We start from the raw sequence: 18,617 nt of genomic DNA on the forward strand, positions 1-18,617 counted from the left end.
TATTTAATGTTTAGATTGTCAGAATGGTGAAGAATTTAAAAGGCAGCCCAATAACACTCTCGATAGGTGATGGTGCCAATGATGTTAGCATGATCTTGGAATCCCATGTGGGAATAGGTAAGAACCACCTAATGAGATGGCGGCTATAAGGTATCAGTATTGTTTGTAGGTAGAGTGATCTTATATTCTAGAGAGAATGTTTTGGTTACTCATCTTGAATTTTAATTTAGGAATGATAATTATTAAATGAATAAAGATCATCCTCTGACATGTCCATCCCAAAATCCTACCCTTGGTGGGAATGTAGCAATACAAAGTTAGAGGATATTTTTATATTAGCCAAGTGAAGTGAATTTCCCAAACCTACTGGCAGTGCAATTGATCATTTAGCTCTCACTTTGACAGCATGCATGAAATTTTATTGATTTTCTGCCCCTGGCCACATCGCCTGCTTATGTTGCTGCACTATATCTTCTGAGATTCTTAACTGTTTGGGTCTAAGAAATAATTGGTTGGCTGGTTTTCCACATGGCAATATTTATGGGTGCTTTGGGCTGTAGTGTCAAATGTATATGTTGGCATGCAACAACAGCTTTTTCTACTGCCTGCACCATTTTTTTTTCCTACGTCAGGCTGCTGATAGGCAGCAATCCTAACGCCCCAACAGATGTTTTGGGTTGTTTTGTTTTGTTGAGGGGAGAAAATAATAGTATTCGTATCTTGGGAATTATTATTACTACAGTTTGGATTCCCAGATTCTTTCCATTGGGAAGTAACCCCATTCAGTGTTCCACATTGGTTATTCATATGGAAATGGCCAAAGCTGCTTGACCTCATGGAATACTTGGGCTACTACTTAGAGTTCCATTCAGTGAGAAGACTTCCTCATCTCATTGTAATGCTTCTGTTCTGAGCTCCTAGACCACAAACCCCAGGTCCGTTGTCTAGCAGCACTTACTAAGTGCCTTTAAAATAATTTTCAGATTGAGTTTTTTCCTTAAGATAATTTTTGCCTTGTAATGATGAAAACAATGATTCTAGTTAATCATTTTATATTGTGTTATAAACAAGTAATTACCATCTAAACCTAGTTTTACTTTTTGTTCGTTAAGACTCATTGTCACTGTTACAGCATACTTTGGTTAAAAAACAAATCTACATGCATGAACTGTGCCACGTAAGGAAATTAAAAGTGTGAAAATAATAAATCAAGAGGGTTGCTTTTCTTTTTCAGGTATTAAAGGCAAAGAAGGCCGCCAAGCAGCCAGGAATAGCGATTATGCTGTTCCAAAGTTTAAACATTTAAAGAAACTGCTCTTGGCTCATGGACATCTATATTATGTGAGAATAGCACACCTTGTACAGTATTTCTTCTATAAGGTATGTAACAAAATATTTGTAATTTGACTTATCACCATCTAACCCAGCATTGACTCAGCTTGGTCATAAGATTTTCTTCCTATTTTTCACAGTTCTTTTGCTATCTTAGTACAAGATTTGTGGCCTACAAAACATAGGTGATTTATCTAATGAATCAGAAACTAGAAATTCCTGGGGCACCTGGGTGGCTCAGTCAGTTAAGTGTCTGACTCTTGATTTTGCCTCAGGTCCTGATCTCAGGGTTGTGAGATTGAGCCCTGTGTCGGGCTGTGCACTGAGCACAGAGTCTGCTTGAGCTTTTCTCTCTCCCTCTGCCCCTTGGCCCCTCCCTCTGCTCACATGCACTCTCTCTCAAATAAATTTTTTTTTAAGATTTTATGTATTTTTTTTTATAAATTTTTATTTATTTATGATAGTCTCACAGAGAGAGAGAGAGAGGCAGAGACACAGGCAGAGGGAGAAGCAGGCTCCATGCACTGGGAGCCCGACATGGGATTCGATCCCGGGTCTCCAGGATCTCCAGATTTTATGTATTTATTCATGAGAAACACAGGGAGAGAGAGAGGCAGAAGGAGAAGCAGGCTCCATGCAGGGAGCCTGATGTGGGACTCCTTCCCGGGACTCCAGGATCACGCCCTGGGCCAAAGGCAGGTGCTAAACTGCTGTGCCACCCAGGGATCCCAATAAATATTTTTTAAAAAGAAACTAGAAATTCCTTTTAATGCAGCAATTTGGGATGAAATTTTTTTTAAGTCAACTTTCTTGGAGTTTAAATACAATAAAATGTACCCACTAAAAGTGTATAGTTCCATTTTGACAAATGTTTACATTCGTGTAACCATCATCCCAGCACATTCCCATGTGAGCCTTCCCGGTCAGTCTCCTCTGCCTTGCAGCAATGACTAATCTGAGTTATATTGCCACACAATATATAGTGATACTTACAACATATAATATATAAATTTAGGCATAATTTATGCAGTACGCACATTCGATTTGCCTGTTTTAGAACTTCATATAAATAAAATCATATGTGCTCTGTTGTGTCTGGCCTGGTTCAGTTAGCATAATGTTTTTGAGTTTCATCCATGTTGTAACATATATCAATAGTTCGTTCCCTTTTTATTCTAAACAGTATTCTGAACTAGTCTTTTTAGTAGCAGAGTCCTCTTTTCAATTGAAATTCTACAGATAAAGCAGATAGCAGAATTGCATTCATTGAAGGATTATGGTTTCAGGGTTGTGTCCTTGCTCAACCTCCTTGTCTTGCCCAGAGATTCCTCAGAGCACAATTTGGAGGCCATAAAAATAATAATTAATACAAGCCTAACTCATTTTATGCCTAATGTCCCTGGCATACGGGAAGGTGATGTAAGGTCTAAAGTATGTGGATTAAGCATCTACTCTCAGCTCAAGTCATGATCCCAGGGTCCTGAGACTGAGCAGCACATCAGGTGCTCTGCTCCCCAGGGAGCCTGCTTCTCCCTATGCCTCTGCTGCTCCCCCTGCTTGTGCACGCATGCTTGCTCTCTCTCGCGCGCGCTCTCTCTCTCTCTTTCTCTCTTGCTCTCTCTCTCTCTCTCTCTCAAATAAGTAAAATCTTTAAAAAAAAATAAAGCATGAAAATCATTTGAAGCTGACATGGACCAGAACTTGATCTCTTGTCCTATGTTCTGTTCACTATAGTTTTTAAAGTTTTTTTCACTTTTCATGTTGAAATAAATTCAGTCTTTAAATAAAGTCACAAAATTAGTAAAATGATTTTCATATATTCTTGTCTACTGTTAGCACCTTAGGTAACACACGACATAGCTGTCAAGATCCATAAATTGAAATTAATTGGCACATTGTTAACTAGTCCATATGTAGTATTGCAATTTTGCCAAAGGTCCCACTGATAATCCTTGTGGTCCATCTCAGGCTTGTGAGTGCATTTAGCTGTCATACCTCCTTCATTTTTTTTTCTTTCTTTTTTTTTTTAATTTTTTTATTGGAGTTCAATTTGCCAACATAGAGCATAACATCCAGTGCTCATCCCGCCAAGTGCCCCCCTCAGTGCCCCATCACCCAGTCACCCCAACCCCCCGCCCACCTCCCCTTCCACTACTCCTTGTTCGTTTCCCAGGATTAGGTGTCTTCGTTTTCTTTACACTGGCGTACTACTATCTTCTTTGTCTTCATGATCTTAACATTTTTGAAAAGTACTGGCCAGTTTGTAGAATGTCACTCAGTTTGGGTTTGTCTAAAGTTCACTTATCATTAGATTGAGGTTATGCTTTTTGGACCAATAACATAGAAGCAGTGTTGTAACCTGCTCAGTGCATCAAATCGAGAGGTTTTCTTTTATCACTGAGCATTAGAGTTCACATTAGACTGAGCCTGCTTACCCATTTGTGTCTACCAGGGGATAGAATTTACCAAAGTTCTTAAAAAAAAAAAAAAGAATTTACCAAAGTTCTTAATAAGATTCTAGTTTGTAGATATCTTACCAAGTTCATGTGCAAATTGAACGATTGAAACTGTTACGGTATTTGGATTTCATGCCCTATATTTCAGAAAGGCGAAGCACAGCAACTTTTTGTGTGCTGGTTTTCTGTGATCAATCCCAGATCTTAATTAACTAGCTTTTAATATTCTTAAAGCCATACATGGGCAGCCCAGGTGGCTCAGTGGTTTAGCGCCGCCTTCAGCCCAAGGTGTGATCCTGGAGACCTGGGATCGAGTCCCACGTCAGGCTCCTTGCATGGAGCCTGCTTCTTCCTCTGCCTGTGTCTCTGTGTCTCTGCCTTTCTTTCTCTGTGTCTGTCATGACTAAATAAATTAAAAAATCTTTAAAAGAAAATATGTGGAAAGCAGAGCTCAGAGAGTTTGCATAACTTGCCTTTTCCTCCTCAGCTCAAAAATGGCAGAGCTAGATTCCCACAACAGGTTTACTTATTCTCAGTCCAGGACTCTTTGTACATCACACTTAGTCTGTCAGGCCTTGGACTCACTCTATTTCACAGCCCCCCTTGGGGACAGGTCGTTACTCTCTCTTAATTTCCCCTAGTAAGGGAGCCCGTGAAGATTTGCTGTGCATATCTGCCTAACACTCTGATCTTACTCCTGAGGCCTGGTTTGCCTTCCTTAAGATTTTGGCCTGCAATTCAAGCACCTACCACCAGTTGGAAGGAATGCTCTGTTAAGACAAACAAAACAAGAATTAAAGTGGCTGTTTACCAGTGGTCAGTAATTAACCTATCCCTGTCCCAAATTTAGGGGATTATTTGTGTAGATAATACCCTCCATATTCATTAGGCTCTCTGTGCCCGTGGTCATCTTAGCTACTGACTTAGCAGTGTTCCTTTTCTACTACGGCCTTTTATCCCAAGATGACTTCTAATACTTTCAACCCTCTTTGGCTGAGCTGAAAAACCTACCTTCCTCTTACCTTGTCAGTGCATCTTCAAATAACAATTGCTTCACTCCTGGAGTGCTTCAGCGACGGGTGTTCCTGCCTTCTCTTTCTCCATTCAATCTACCTTGCGTAATTCAGCCAAGTTAATGTTTAGAAAATGCCACTTTTTAACTGGTCCTCCAGAAACATCACTCTCCATTGTCTAAGGATTAGTTTGTCTTTTAAGGCACCCCCCTGTCTGACCCTGTCTTACCTTATATGTTTAAAATATAAGGTTGCCTTGGTTCCTACTGTTAACCAATCTTAGCCATCCTTAACACCTTGTTCAAATTCTTTTTTTTTTTTAATTTTTTTATTTATTTACTTATGATAGTCACAGAGAGAGAGAGAGAGAGAGGCAGAGACACAGGCAGAGGGAGAAGCAGGCTCCATGCATCGGGAGCCTGATATGGGATTCGATCCCGGGTCTCCAGGATCGCGCCCTGGGCCAAAGGCAGGCGCCAAACCGCTGCGCCACCCAGGGATCCCCCTTGTTCAAATTCTAATTCTTTTATTCACTCAGTCAACAGATGTGTTTGAATGTATTAGCATGTGCCAAGAACCATTTTAAAACCAGAGGATTCATAATGGAATAGAATAGGCAAAGTCTCAGTTGTCATGGGACTTACATTCTTGTGAGAGTCAGACTTCCCCTTCCCACAAAGCATCTTCATGATCCTCACTGAGTACTGCCTCTTCCAACCTCAGAGCGCACTCAATTTTTAAGTATATTTTTGCATCCTACCAAAACTGATGTGTACCCATGAGTGTACCTATCATCAAGATGATGACCTTGGGAGCTCTGGCACTCTGATGCTATAGGGCTTACTCAACATATATATAGCACTTTTCTTGAACATCCTCCAGAACCTGTAGTATATTCGCCTAAGTATCCTCAGCTATGGCAGATGTTCATCCTTTGAGGATGCATTGGATTTTTAAAAACAAGTTTTGAGACTCCTAGCCTGGTAAATGAGCGAAGTGAGAATGTGAGACAGAAGGAAAGAGACTGATGTTCTGACATAGCCCAAAAATGGGCTCTAGAAGGGCTACCCAGAGACGTTATGAACAAGTGACAGCAGCACTGAACTAAGGTTGCATCCTACCCTTGACGGATAGCACTCATTTGAAAATACTAGTTCTGATAATTTTGCCCGAAGACATTAATTTCAGTATTGATAGTCCTACCTGGTGGCTTTTCCTGCCTTATGAATTCTCGGCTTGTATTTTTTCCTGTTTGTTTTTAGTATTCTCCCAATTAAATAAGTTCTGTAGAAGTAAGAAGTTTTGTCCTGTTTTTGTATCACCCACAATACCATCTTTGCATAGAATAGGTGGTCAATAATAATATGTTGATTGTTTAATGAGGCAGAAACAAAGGTGGTAAAGCATTAGTTGATACTGTTAGTGTTGACATATACTATAAGAATATCCTGGCTGTTTATTGGCATTAATTGACTTTAAATGTACACTTTGAGCTTTATGTCAGTCTACCTTACATTGATTTTGTGAATCAAATTGGCATTTAAGGGGTAATACCTAGATGTTTGTATTTGTATGAGATTATTTCTTCTCTCAAGAAGAGCAAAAGGTTCTCATAAAGTGAGATCCTCCTTCTGCTTGGTAAGGCAAAAGTGGGTATTAATATGAATTAATCATTTGTCTTTTGAGTTGTCTGCTTACAACTCTAATGGAGATTTATTTATGATATTAGAAGGACTTAGGATTGACTATAGACTATTTGGAGTCCAGTATCCTGTGTTAGTTTAGAAAGTTAAAGTGAAAACATTAACCCTTTTTTACATTTTTTTCCAGAACCTTTGTTTCATCTTGCCACAATTTTTGTACCAATTCTTCTGTGGATTCTCACAACAGGTTTGTTTCCCTAGTTATTTATTATTATGTACTTTACGTTGGCTATTAATAAATTACCTTTTTTGTATTAGATTGTAGTGATGAGAGAGGCATGTTCAAAGTAAAAGAATTATTTATTTATTTATTTATTTATTTATTTATTTATTTATTTATTTATTTTTTAGTTCAATAGTTAATCTTCTTGCCCTGGTTTTTGACAATAGCAAATGTTTATGTCTTTGCTTTAGTAATGTACGTATTGTTACTTTCTTCTTAAAAGTTGTTTGATACATCTTGTTGGAATTGAGATAACCTTAAGAGTATTTCTTTTAATCAATGCAAACCATGTTTCCCAATAATCCTAAAATGGTGTAGCTTAATGTTTCATCAAAGAAAATCTCACACCTTTGCAGTTTCTCGGGTTGATTTTCTAGAAAAATGTTGATCTTTCAACTGGCTAAGAAGCTGTGATCCCTGGATAAAGCCTTGGATTGCTTGAGCAATTACAGTTTTTGCCCTTTTTTGTCTCCTGAACATCTCTTACTCCGTAACGAAGATATGTGTTCTTTTGATACAGAAGTGGTGGGTAGGCATACACATTTATAGCTTTAACAACTGAAATGGCTCTTTGTTGCTTCTCGTGGAAGTGTAGCCAAATACAGGAGCTGTGATGCTCAATTACTGAGAAATTTTGTAGTTAATTTATGAGCAATTCAGTGATTTTGCCAAGCTGAGCTCATGGTAGCATTATCACAGATATTAGAGACCGAGTTTCTAAATTTCAAGGCCTGCTTCACTCCTCCTGCTAGGAAGCGATCTTTTTTCTCATTTTCTTGGTAGTATTTCTAAGATGACGTGTTCTGAATGGGAAGTGACTGCTCTCTTTCCCTAGAACTTGCCCCCTTTTCGTTTGGTGCGTTCTCCTTTATGTCAGTACTGTGTCATCACACCCGTGATGCCACTTCCACAGGTTGCTTTAGGAATTCATCATCTACTGAGTGCCATCAGCCTTCTTGTATGTAAAACTAACAGTATTAGTTACAGAGAGTTTTATAAATTCTGATAAATCTGCTTTGAGCATTCAGATTACTACTGATCAAAGTTCTCACTTCCATGAATGAGTGCAAGTATTTAAAAAGACATTTCCGGTTTTGCAGCAAAGTGCTAAATGGAAATTGTCTTAATCTGGTTAAAGCATTGTTTTTAATTTGAAACCACTGTATTCGCAAGTTGTATGAAGAAGGAACTTATTCCTTATAAAGCCAGCTGAGACTCAAGCCCCAGTCTGTCTGGGGTCTGGTTAGGTTACATTAGCTGTTGAGGTCTCCATAGGAGTTGATGTTTGGCTGCCTCTGTTGCTCAGTTGGTAGGTTCATTCATTTATTGAATGTCTCTTGAGTGCCTACTGTATGCCAGGCTGAGTGCTGGGCATAGAACAGTGATCAAAACAAAGTCTTACCCCATGGAGCTCACAGTACAGTGTAGTGTTAGGGGGAGAGCCTGCAATCATACACATATGTCAGGTACTGATAAAGGCTCTGAAGGAAAAAGCAAAGCATTAAAAACTGGTAGAGTGTGAATGCAGAAGTCTGCTGTTTTATAGAAGATGATCTGGAAAGTTCTCTTCAAGGTGACATTTGGGCAGAGAGCTGAAGGAGAGGAGGGAGGGAGCTATCAGATATCTTAGAGGAAAAGTGTGTCGGGTAAAAAGAAGGTCTGTCTGAGGTGGTGGCGTGCTGTGCAGTAGCTTTATTTTTAACTTCGGCCTTGTGCTACTGCTGGATATAGCGCCCATATCACAAATATGTTTAGAGCACACACAGTTGGTCAGCCCTTTTCAATTCAGGTCCACGTCACATGTTCTCTGCAACCCTGGAAGTTGGAGAGCCAGCTACGGAGAATGGAGAAATAGGACCAGGATTCAGATTCTTTTTTTTTTTTTTCCATTCATGAGAGAGAAAGGGAGAGGCAGAGACACAGGCAGAGGGAAAAACAGGCTCCATACAGGGAGCCTGATGTGGAACTCAAACCTGGGTCTCCAGGATCACGACCTGGGCTGAAGGCGGTGCTAAACCGCTGAGCCACCCGGGCTGCCCAGGATTCCGATTCTTTAAGCAGACAGCAACTCTTTCTTTAGCGAAGCTAGGATAATACTGGTCTTTTTCCTATGTGAAAGGAAAATATTTGTAGCAGGTTTAATAGGACACTATTATCAACTAAACCTGTTGTTTGTTTTGAGGACACTGTCTCCTAATTACGCATCTAAGAATTATAATTATCTCTCATGTAACATCATAGTACCATAGTGGAACAAAAGTAGATTGATGTTTCTTCTGTTTGAATGAAATTCAAGACTTAATTACACACCAGGCAGTCTTTTTGTTTGTTTGTTTGCTGTTTTCAATTTTCTCATTAGTGAAAATGAGATCGTTTCCAATGAAAATATAGTATTGTGCACCAACAAACTAATCCTCTCCCTTGAGAATTAAAAGGAACAAAGCACCAATTTGGGTATTTGGGGATACTTTTCAATTCAGTAGACGATTTTTGAGGAGTTTAAATCTTTGTGGAAGAGGAGTTAAGATGGTGGAGCATTTAGGACCCTAAGCATGTCTTGTCTCTTGAACACAGCTAGATAGTTGTCATATTCTGAACACCCAAGAAATCAATCAGAGGTCTGAGAGAACAAAAACTGCAAGTCGACAAGTAGAAAAATGATCACCTTTTGGAAGGTTGGAGGTACATATAGTTGATTTGGGGGACAATAATAGCTGTGGGTAAGGTGGCAGGGAGGGAGCCTGCTTACAGAGGCAACCACAAAGTATTATAAGCGGCAAGCAAAAATCTGAACTTTTATAAGCCTGCTACAGTGGTGGATGTGCCCAGCTTAACAGTGCACAGGTGACAAAGTGGGGTTGAATCCCAGGAGTGACACTGGTCTGAGGATCCCCTGGGTCTCAAGACCAAGTGGCAGTGTTCCTAGACATAGGAGCATGGAAGCCAGGTGAAAACAGTGAGTCTTGGTGCCAGCTTTCTGCTCTGTTTTGCTACAAATTTTGAACCCCTACACGGTTTTGTTACCACTTTCCTGGCAGGGGCTGGCAAGCAGCAAAAATGTGGCAAGACCCTCCCCCAGAGGAACAGTGCAGATATGTGCTGCAGGAGTCCCTAAAATTTGGAGTTTTAAAACCCAGTCGTGCGCCTAAGATTTAAAAAATAAAAAAGCTTGACCACAGATCAGTTGAATTTAGGGTTCTAACAGGGATCAGGGACACGAGTGATTGCTTCTGTGAGGGCTCACTGAGGAGTTGGGGGTGGGGACTTTGAGCTCTGGGGCTAGACATTGGGGCACCACCATGTTCATGCCTCCCATCAGCGCTGAAAGTCTTCAGGGAGCAAAATAGCACCACATAGTAAGTCTGGAGCTGCCTACACCAAGCCCCACCCCCTTGATCCCTGGAGGCTCATTTCCACTAGGACAAGTCCACCTGAGAATCATCCCAACAGGCTGCACCCCCAGAAGACCAGCACAAACAATTTGCTTGCACCAAGTTGACTGATCATAGAGGGCTGCAAAGCATCGCTTCTTGGGGAAAATAGAATCTAGCTTCCTTTTTACTTTTATTCTTTTTTTATTATTATTTTTTCATATATTGTCTTATTTTTTTAATTCCCTTTTTCAATTTTTTTATTAATTTAAAAATTATATATACTTTATCTTTTTGTATTCTTTTGGTTTTTATTTATTTAGTTTTTTGTTTTGGGATCTAGATTCTTTTAATAAGCACACCAAAACACACCCAGGATCTAGGTTTTGGGGGGAGATTTTTTATTTTGGTGGTTTTCCTTTGTTTTCGTTTTGTTTTGTTTTGTTTTTTGTGGGCATTTGTTTTCATTCTTTTCTGGACAAAATGATGAAACAGAGAAATTCACTCCAAAAGAAAGAATGGAAGTAGAACTCACAGCTAGGGATTTAATCAGTACAGATAAAAGTAAGAAGTCTGAACTAGAATTTAAAACAGCAATTATACAGATACAAGTTGGGCTTGAAAGAAGCATAGAAAACACCAGAGAATCCTTACTGTAGAGATAAAAGAACTTAAGTCTAGTCAGGCTGAAATTAAAAATGCTATAACTGAGATGCATCCCAAGTGGAGGCCATCAAAAGAAGAATGGACGAAGCAGAGGAACAAATCGGCGATATAGAATATAAAATTATTGAAAATAATGAAGCTGAAAAGAAGAGGGAAAGGGAGATAATAGACCACAAAGGTAGACTTAGGGAACTCAATGACTTATTAAAACGTAGTAACATTCGTATCATAGGAGTCCCAGAAGGTAAAGCGAGGGGAAAAGGAACAAAAGGTTTAGTCACATAAATTATAGCTGAAAACTTCCCTAATCTAGGGAAGGACACAGACCTCAAAATCCAAAAAGCACAGAGAACTCCCATTAAATTCAGCAAAAGCTGACCATCACCAGGGCATATCATAGTCAAATTCACAAAATACAGACAAGGAAAGAATCCTGAAAATGAGAGAGGGATAAAAGTCCTTCACTTGCAAGGGAAGACAGATCAGGTTTACAACAGATCTGTCCACAGAAACTTGGAAGGCCAGAAAGGAGTGGCAGGAAATAGTCAATGTGCCGAATGGGAAAAATACGTAGCCAAGAATTTGTTATCCAGCAAGGCTGTCATTTAGAATAGAAGGAGAGTTTCCCAAAAAGAAACTAAAGGAGTTGGTGACCACTAAATCAGCCCTGTGAGAAATGTTAAAGGGACTCATTGGAGAAAAAGAAAAAGAGACCAAAAGCAACAAAGTCTAGAAAGGACCAGAGAACATCACCTTAAACACCAACTCTACAGGCAACACAGTGGCGCTAAATTCATCTTTTTGAATAATCACTCTGAATGTAAATGGACTAAATGCTCCGATCAAAAGACATAGGGTAACAGAATGGATTTAAAAAGAAAGAAAGAAAACAAGATCTATTTATATGCTGCCTATAAGAGACTCGTTTTACTTTTTTTATTTTTTATTTTTTTAAAAGATTTATTCACGAGAGAGACACACAGAGAAAGAGAGAGAGAGAGGCAGAGGCAGAGGGAGAAGCAGGCTCCATGCAGGGAGCCTGATGTGGGACTTGATCTCAAGACTCCAGGATCCTGCCCTGGGCCAAAGGCAGGCACTAAACCGCTGAGCCACCCAGGGATCCCCCAAGAGACTCATTTTAGACCTAAAGATACCTGCAAACTGAAAGTGAGGGGATGGGACATCTGGATGGCTCAGTCCGTTAAGCAACTAACTCTTCATTTAGGTCCAGGTCATGATCTCAGTGTTGTGAGATTGAGCCCTACTGGGGCTCTGGACTGGGCATGGAGCCTGCTTAAGATTCTTTCCTCCTCTTCTTCTCTCCTCCTATTTGTGCACATTCTCTCTCTCTCTCTCTCTCTCTCTAAAAAAAAAAAAAATACAAAAACGGGATGGAGAACCATCTGTCATGTTAATGGACATCAAAAGAAGAAGGCCAGAATAGCCATATTTCTATCAGATAAACTAGGTTTTTAAAAATATTTATTTATTTTAGAGAATGAGAGAGACTCCCAAGTAGATTCTGCACTGATGACCAAGCCCAACACAGGGCTCAATCTCAAGACCCTGAGATCACAACCCAAGCCAAAACCAGAGTTGGACACTTAACTGACTGTACCACCCAGACAAACTAGATTTATTTATTTATTTATTCATAGAGACAGAGAGAGAGGGGCAGAGACACCGCCAGAAGGAGAAGCAGGCTCCATGCAGGGAGCCTGACGTGGGACTAGATCCTGGGTCTCCAGGATCATGCCTTGGACTGAAGGCGGCGCTAAACCGCTGAGCCACCCGGGCTGCCCACAAACTAGATTTTAAAACTGTAGCAAAAGATGGGAAAGAGCATTATATCAAAAAAAAAAAAAAAGAGCATTATATCATAATAAGGGGTTTATCAAGAAGATCTAACAATTGTAAATATGCTCCCAACTTGGGAGCACTCATATATATAAATCAATAATAAATAGAAAGAAACTCAGTGATAATAATACAATAATAGTAGGGGACTTTAGCACCCTACTCACAGCATGGACAGATCCTCTAAGAATCCCTAAAGAAACAAGGGCTTTGAATAACACACTGGACCAGACAGACCTCACAGATATATTCAGAGTATTTCATCCTAAAACAGCAAAATACACATTGTTTTAGAGTGCACATGGGACATTCTCCAGAATAGATCACATACTGGGTAACAAAACAGGCCTCAGAAAGTACAGAAAGACTGAGATCACACCAGGCATATTTTCAGACCACAATGCTATGAAACTTGAAGTTAACCACAAGAAAATATTTGGTAGGACCACAAATACATGGAGGTTAAAGAACATCCTATTAAAGAATGAATGGGTTAACCAGGAAATTAGAGAAGAAAATAAAAAAATACATGGAAGCAAATGAAAATTAAAACATGACAGTCCAAAACCTTTAGGATGGAACAAAGGCTGTCCTCAGAGGCAAGTGTATTGCCATACAGGCCCACGTCGAGAAGCAAGAAAAGTCTCAAATACATAATCTAACCTTACACCTAAAGGAACTAGAGAAGGAACTGCAAATAAAGCCTAGAGCCAGCAAGAGAAAGGAAATAATAAAGATTACAGCAGAAATAAATGGTATAGAAAGAAAAAAACCAGAACAGATTAACAAAACTAACATAAGGAACAGCGGAGCCTCTCAGGAAGAGAGTATTAGAAAAATCGTAGATTTAGGCTTGGGACACCTTACTGCCTCAGTCAGTAGACTTGAGTACAGCTCTTGATCTTGAGGTTGTGAGTTCGAGCCCCAAGTTGACTGTAGAGATTACTTAAAAATAAAATCCTTTAAAAAAATACGATTTTGGCTTAAATGGAATCATTTGGGGGAAAGGTTTAGGATGAGGGTGCTTTATCTAGATTGGGTGCTCTCAATTAAGTGGGAGTAATTTTATGACTAAGCATTTCAGTATATCTCACCAGGAGGATTGAAGACTAGGAGGCTACCACTGTCATTAGTCAAGAAACAACAGTCACCCATATTCGCCAGGACAGGGATATTTGTTAGTTTTGTGATTTGAACAATATTCATATTCCGTGTTCTGTGTAATAGTCCTGTTCTTATCTTGATCTGTCATGGTCATAGAATAGCCTTGCTTGAGGAGCACCTGGGTGGCTCAGTGGTTGAGCATCTATCTGCCTTTGGCTCAGGCCATGATCCTGGGGATTGAGTCCCACAGCAGGCTCCTCGCAGGTAGCCTGCTTCACCCTCTGCCTATGTCTCTGCACCTCTCTCTCTCTCGCTCGCTCGCTCTGTGTGTGTGTGTGTATCTCATGAATAAATAAAATCTTAAAAAGAATAGCCTTGCTTGATGTTGTTACTCATTGAAGTTTTACTCGACAGGCGAATACCAGTGCCTAATTGTAAGTGCCAGGACAGCTTCTGGATATCAGGGGCTGCCTTGCGTTTCTCAGGCTATACCTGTCAATACAATAAAGAAAAATCTCTACGCACCCAGAACTTGAATTCTAATGTGAAATGAACTAGCAAAAGTAATAAATGTAAAACAGAAAATAAAAAGATGACTAGTACTGTAAGAAAATTAAATTAAAAAAATAAAAAAATAAAGAAACAAGATAACAGGGGAAATGTGCCCATGAGAAAGGCAGTTGGGATCAAGGTTGGTCTCTCTGAAAAGGTGACATTTGAGCTGATATTTATGAGTGAGGGAGTAAAGGGAAAGTGTTCCGGGCAGGGGCAACAGCCAGTTCCAAGGAAGTCCTAAGTCAAGAGTGTGCCTGACATGTTGAAGGTACAGATCTAAGAGATAAGGCCAGACAGGTAGAAGAAGCCAGATCCAGTGGGACTATATAGCCACTCCTCTGTGGGAGCCTTTTAACTTTCAGAGATAAAAGGAATCCACTGCACAGTTTGAACAAAACAGTGACTTGAGTTGACTTATTTTCTCACAGAACTACTCAGGCCATTGCATGGACTGTAGATGAAGGGGAGAAGTAGGGAGCCACTGAGGAAGCTTGTAGGGTGGTAACTGGAGGAGCCGAGAAGTGATCTGATTCTGAATATATCTGAAGGCAGGGCCAGTAAACACTTCTTAATTGACTGGATGCAAGTGTGAAAAAGAGAAGAATCAAGGATGAATCCAAGATTTTGATTCTAGCTAATCACCAAGATTTAGTTGCCCTTTCCTGAGATGGGGAACCCTTCAGGAGGAGCAGGTTGGAGCTAAGGGCAGGTCAGAGGAGGAGTTCAGTTCCAGATGTAGGTTTGAAATCTATTTCCAAGAGGTAATAAGTGGGCAACTAGGTCCATGGCGACAGGTCTGGGCCAAAGATAAATATTCGGGAATGTTCAGTGAATGTATGGTATTAAAACACAGGACTGGTGAGATCACCTAGAAAGTGAGTATGACATCCCAAACAGTGCGTGCTGGAACACTCCCAACTAAGGGCTTGGGCAGAATAGGAGACCCAAGAAGAAATGGCTAGTGACATAGGAGAATTGCTAATTTCAAAATATTTCTCGAGCACCTAGGTGGTACCAGGCACCAAGAACGATAGTAGGGTTGCAACATTGTGGGCACTGTTCACTGAGGTAGGGACCATGGGAGAAAGATTTAAGGGGAACGTTAATGAGTTGGGCTTTAGACATTTTGAGTTAACAGATGCCTGTGGGACAACCAGCAGAAAGGTGGAAATTATGGTCTGGAACCTAGGGAAGTCATGCCTGTGTACATATATTTAGCTTTGGTCTTGCAAATACATCCCTTTAAATCCTTAGTAAGTGGCCACATTCAATATCATAAATACAGCCTGGAGAAGGTGATAGTGATATTTAAAACTATGTAAACTATTAACAAGAGAGCCCACTATGACAGAAGCTGACCACTGCCTATGCAGTTCCAGGCTTACACTTAATTGTTCTTTGTTCACTGAAAAATCTTTTCAAAATCTGTTAGCAAATACCTGTTAGAAATAGACCTTACCGCGTGTATACATTCTGAATAAGATCCTACAAAAAGGGAGGCTCTATTAATATGCACCACAATATGTTAGTTTCTTTTCTACAGCTATCAGAGTGACCTTGTTTATAAACTTCTTTTGCTATCACAACGAACATGAAAGGAAACTGTCTTGTTTTAGCTTGTGTTTTTTTCCAAACACGTGCACTTTTTCTTTTGTCTGTCATTTCAGCCACTGTATGATGCCGCTTACCTGACAATGTACAACATCTGCTTCACATCCTTGCCAATCCTGGCCTACAGTCTCCTGGAACAGCATATCAATATTGACACTCTGACCTCAGATCCCCGATTGTATATGTAAGTAGAACATACAGTTAAAAGCCACTTCAGACCTTCAAAACTGTGGGTTTCTTTCATCCACAGGTAGGAAGGACACAACTGCCAACCTGATTCAATTACATGGTTCTGTTCTGAATTTTAGGTACTTAAACCAGACTATTCAATAGGAAAATGATAGATGTCTTAGATGTAGGTCCTGTCCATGAATGTGTATGAATCATCTAGTTCAAAATCACTAATTCCTAAAACTTGAACCTCCATTGTCATAGAATTCTGGAGCCTCACAGGAAGACACACTATTTTAACTACCAAAAAAAAAAAGAAAGAAAGAAAGAAAGAAAAAGGCAATACACAAAGATTTTTTGGTAGTTTATAGAATATTGATTCCTACCTATAATGGGTTGGACTGATATTATGGTAAACTTTCTCTCTTATTTTTTTAAGATTTTATTTATCTTAGAGAAAGAGTGTGTACACACACTTGAGTGAGAGCAGGGGCAAAGGGGAAGGGAGAGAACCTGAAGTAGACTCCGCAGTGAGCCTGAATCCCAATGCGGTCCTCGACCTCACGACCCCAAGATCACAACCTAAGCTGAAACCAAAAGTTGGTTGCCTGTCCGACTGAGCCACCCAGGTGCTCCTAGACTTTCTCTTAAACTGCCCTAGAAGCATGGCCTCTACTTTGTTAGCTCCATTCTAAAACTATATTGCTGAAGAAAATAATGAACTCATCAGAGCCATTATATGCATTTTGTGTCAGTTGGAAATGGATGCTTTTGTCTATGGGTGGGAAACTTTGCCAGTTGTTTAACGTATGATTTAATTGGTGTTTTTTAAGTTATGCATACACCTAAGGATGAAAATGTTAATTTATAGCAGATGACAAGCATTGCTAAACAGTGGGTAGCAACTGCAGTACAGCGACTTAGGTGGCTTATTTGTATGAAGTGAAGGTGCACAAATTTAAGGGATTTCTTTAACCAGTATGACTCATAAAACTTACATTAAGCAATTGTTAGACTTAACCAGCTTTACAAAATTTGTCATTATTTTAAAGATGGAAAAATGGAAAATTTCAAACATACACAGTAGTAACAAAAATACTATTAATATAGTGAACTTCCCTATGCTCATCACTCAGCTTCAGTAATTATCAATTCTGGGTCTATCCTATTTCATTAATAACCCTGTTTGTTCTATTACAGACTTGCTTTGCAATAAATACCAAACATTATATAAAATAGTTATTTCAGTAACTATAGAGTTACTATTAAGTTATTAAGAGATACTATTAAGTATCTCTTAAAGATAAGGACTTAAACAAATAGTACCCTATCATACCTAAAACTTTAACAAGTCCATAATATATATTATCATATATCCAATCAAGGTTTAGATTTCTCTAGTTGACTCATTTCTTTTTATAGCATGCTTGTTTGAATCCAGATGAGGTCCATATACTGTAGTTAGCTAATATGCTTCTTGAGTCTGTTTTAACTTGTAGGTTAACCCAGAAATTTATTTGTTGACAAAACTGGGTCATTCATCTTGTAGAGTTTACCCCAATCTGGAGTTTGCTGATTGCATTCTTGTGGCATTAACATGTTCTGCTTTTCCCTGTATTCGTAGCAAGGGGATAGTTAGATCTAGAGGGGAATCCTAGAAACCCTGGGAGAAATCTTACAGAGCATCCGCTCCCATGCTCTCTTTCTTAAAATGAGGAACCAGGGCCCAGAAATGACTTACCTAAAGACACATGGTGAAACTAAAGGCCACACCAAGATCGGAATGTAGGCCCCCTGATGACTAGCCCCATGCTCTTTCCAGCTGGCTGGTGGTTTTCAAACACTGAGCAGCAGTGTTCTGTCTCCAGACAACTAAAGTGAAATCCAGTAGTGCAGCTGCTCTGGTCGACGCAGGGTTTGGGGGCAGGGAGCAGATCCCTCACGTTCAGTCCCACCAAAAGTCCAGGCTAACTGCCTGCCCATCAGTAAAATCTGGGTAATGGTAACAGCTAATAATGGGGTTTTGTGAGGATTAAATGAGTGACTACATGTAAAACAACTTAAACCAGTCCCTGGCACATAGTTTTCAATGAGATGGCATCTGTTAACCTTATTCTAACACCCTCCTGCGCATGACTTCAGGGCTATGCTGAGCGCTTTCATCAAGAATGTTGAAAATCTCAAGAAAGCTGTTGAGGACAAATTATTTTAAGGGTGTCCATGTTTTAGTTAGGGAACTACAGGTATAGGTCACAAATTATTGAATGATTTTCCCTAAAGGTATACTTGCTACACCTGCATAAGTGAAAAAGCCATGGCATTCCCCTATTGACCAGCTCGAAATGCAGCTTTTCTTCTTCCCTGCCCTGATGAGACGCTGATCTCAGCCTGTCCCTATATTGGTGATCACTCTGCTACTCCAATTATTCCTTTGGAAGCATGAAGCCCTAGTCATCTATGGGGCCCTCTCTGCAGCTATACCACCTAGTATTACTGATGACAGCCTGTGCCTATTTACAGATTTCACCTTCAGGGATGTGGTGACCTGGGCACTT

The 18,617-nt window shown here is 39.9% G+C and overlaps 1 protein-coding gene across 8 annotated transcripts in view; it reads left to right on the plus strand.

The window, feature by feature from the left end:
- The window catches only part of ATP11C (ATPase phospholipid transporting 11C (ATP11C blood group)), a 194,406-nt gene that overhangs the window by 152,397 nt on the left and 23,392 nt on the right, over nucleotides 1-18,617 (plus strand). For all 8 annotated transcript variants that reach the window (XR_013374938.1, XR_013374937.1, XM_077889005.1 and 5 more), the window contains 4 exons: nucleotides 15-117; nucleotides 1,235-1,380; nucleotides 6,632-6,691; nucleotides 15,948-16,075. Coding sequence is in view for 6 of the 8 variants with exons in the window: in XM_077889005.1 (XP_077745131.1) it covers nucleotides 15-117; nucleotides 1,235-1,380; nucleotides 6,632-6,691; nucleotides 15,948-16,075 (437 nt within the window). In the remaining 2 variants the exon portion in view is untranslated. The remainder of the gene's footprint in view (nucleotides 1-14; nucleotides 118-1,234; nucleotides 1,381-6,631; nucleotides 6,692-15,947; nucleotides 16,076-18,617) is intronic.

This window comes from Canis aureus, chromosome X (assembly GCF_053574225.1).
Source record: "Canis aureus isolate CA01 chromosome X, VMU_Caureus_v.1.0, whole genome shotgun sequence".
In the NCBI taxonomy this organism is placed as follows: domain Eukaryota; kingdom Metazoa; phylum Chordata; class Mammalia; order Carnivora; family Canidae; genus Canis; species Canis aureus.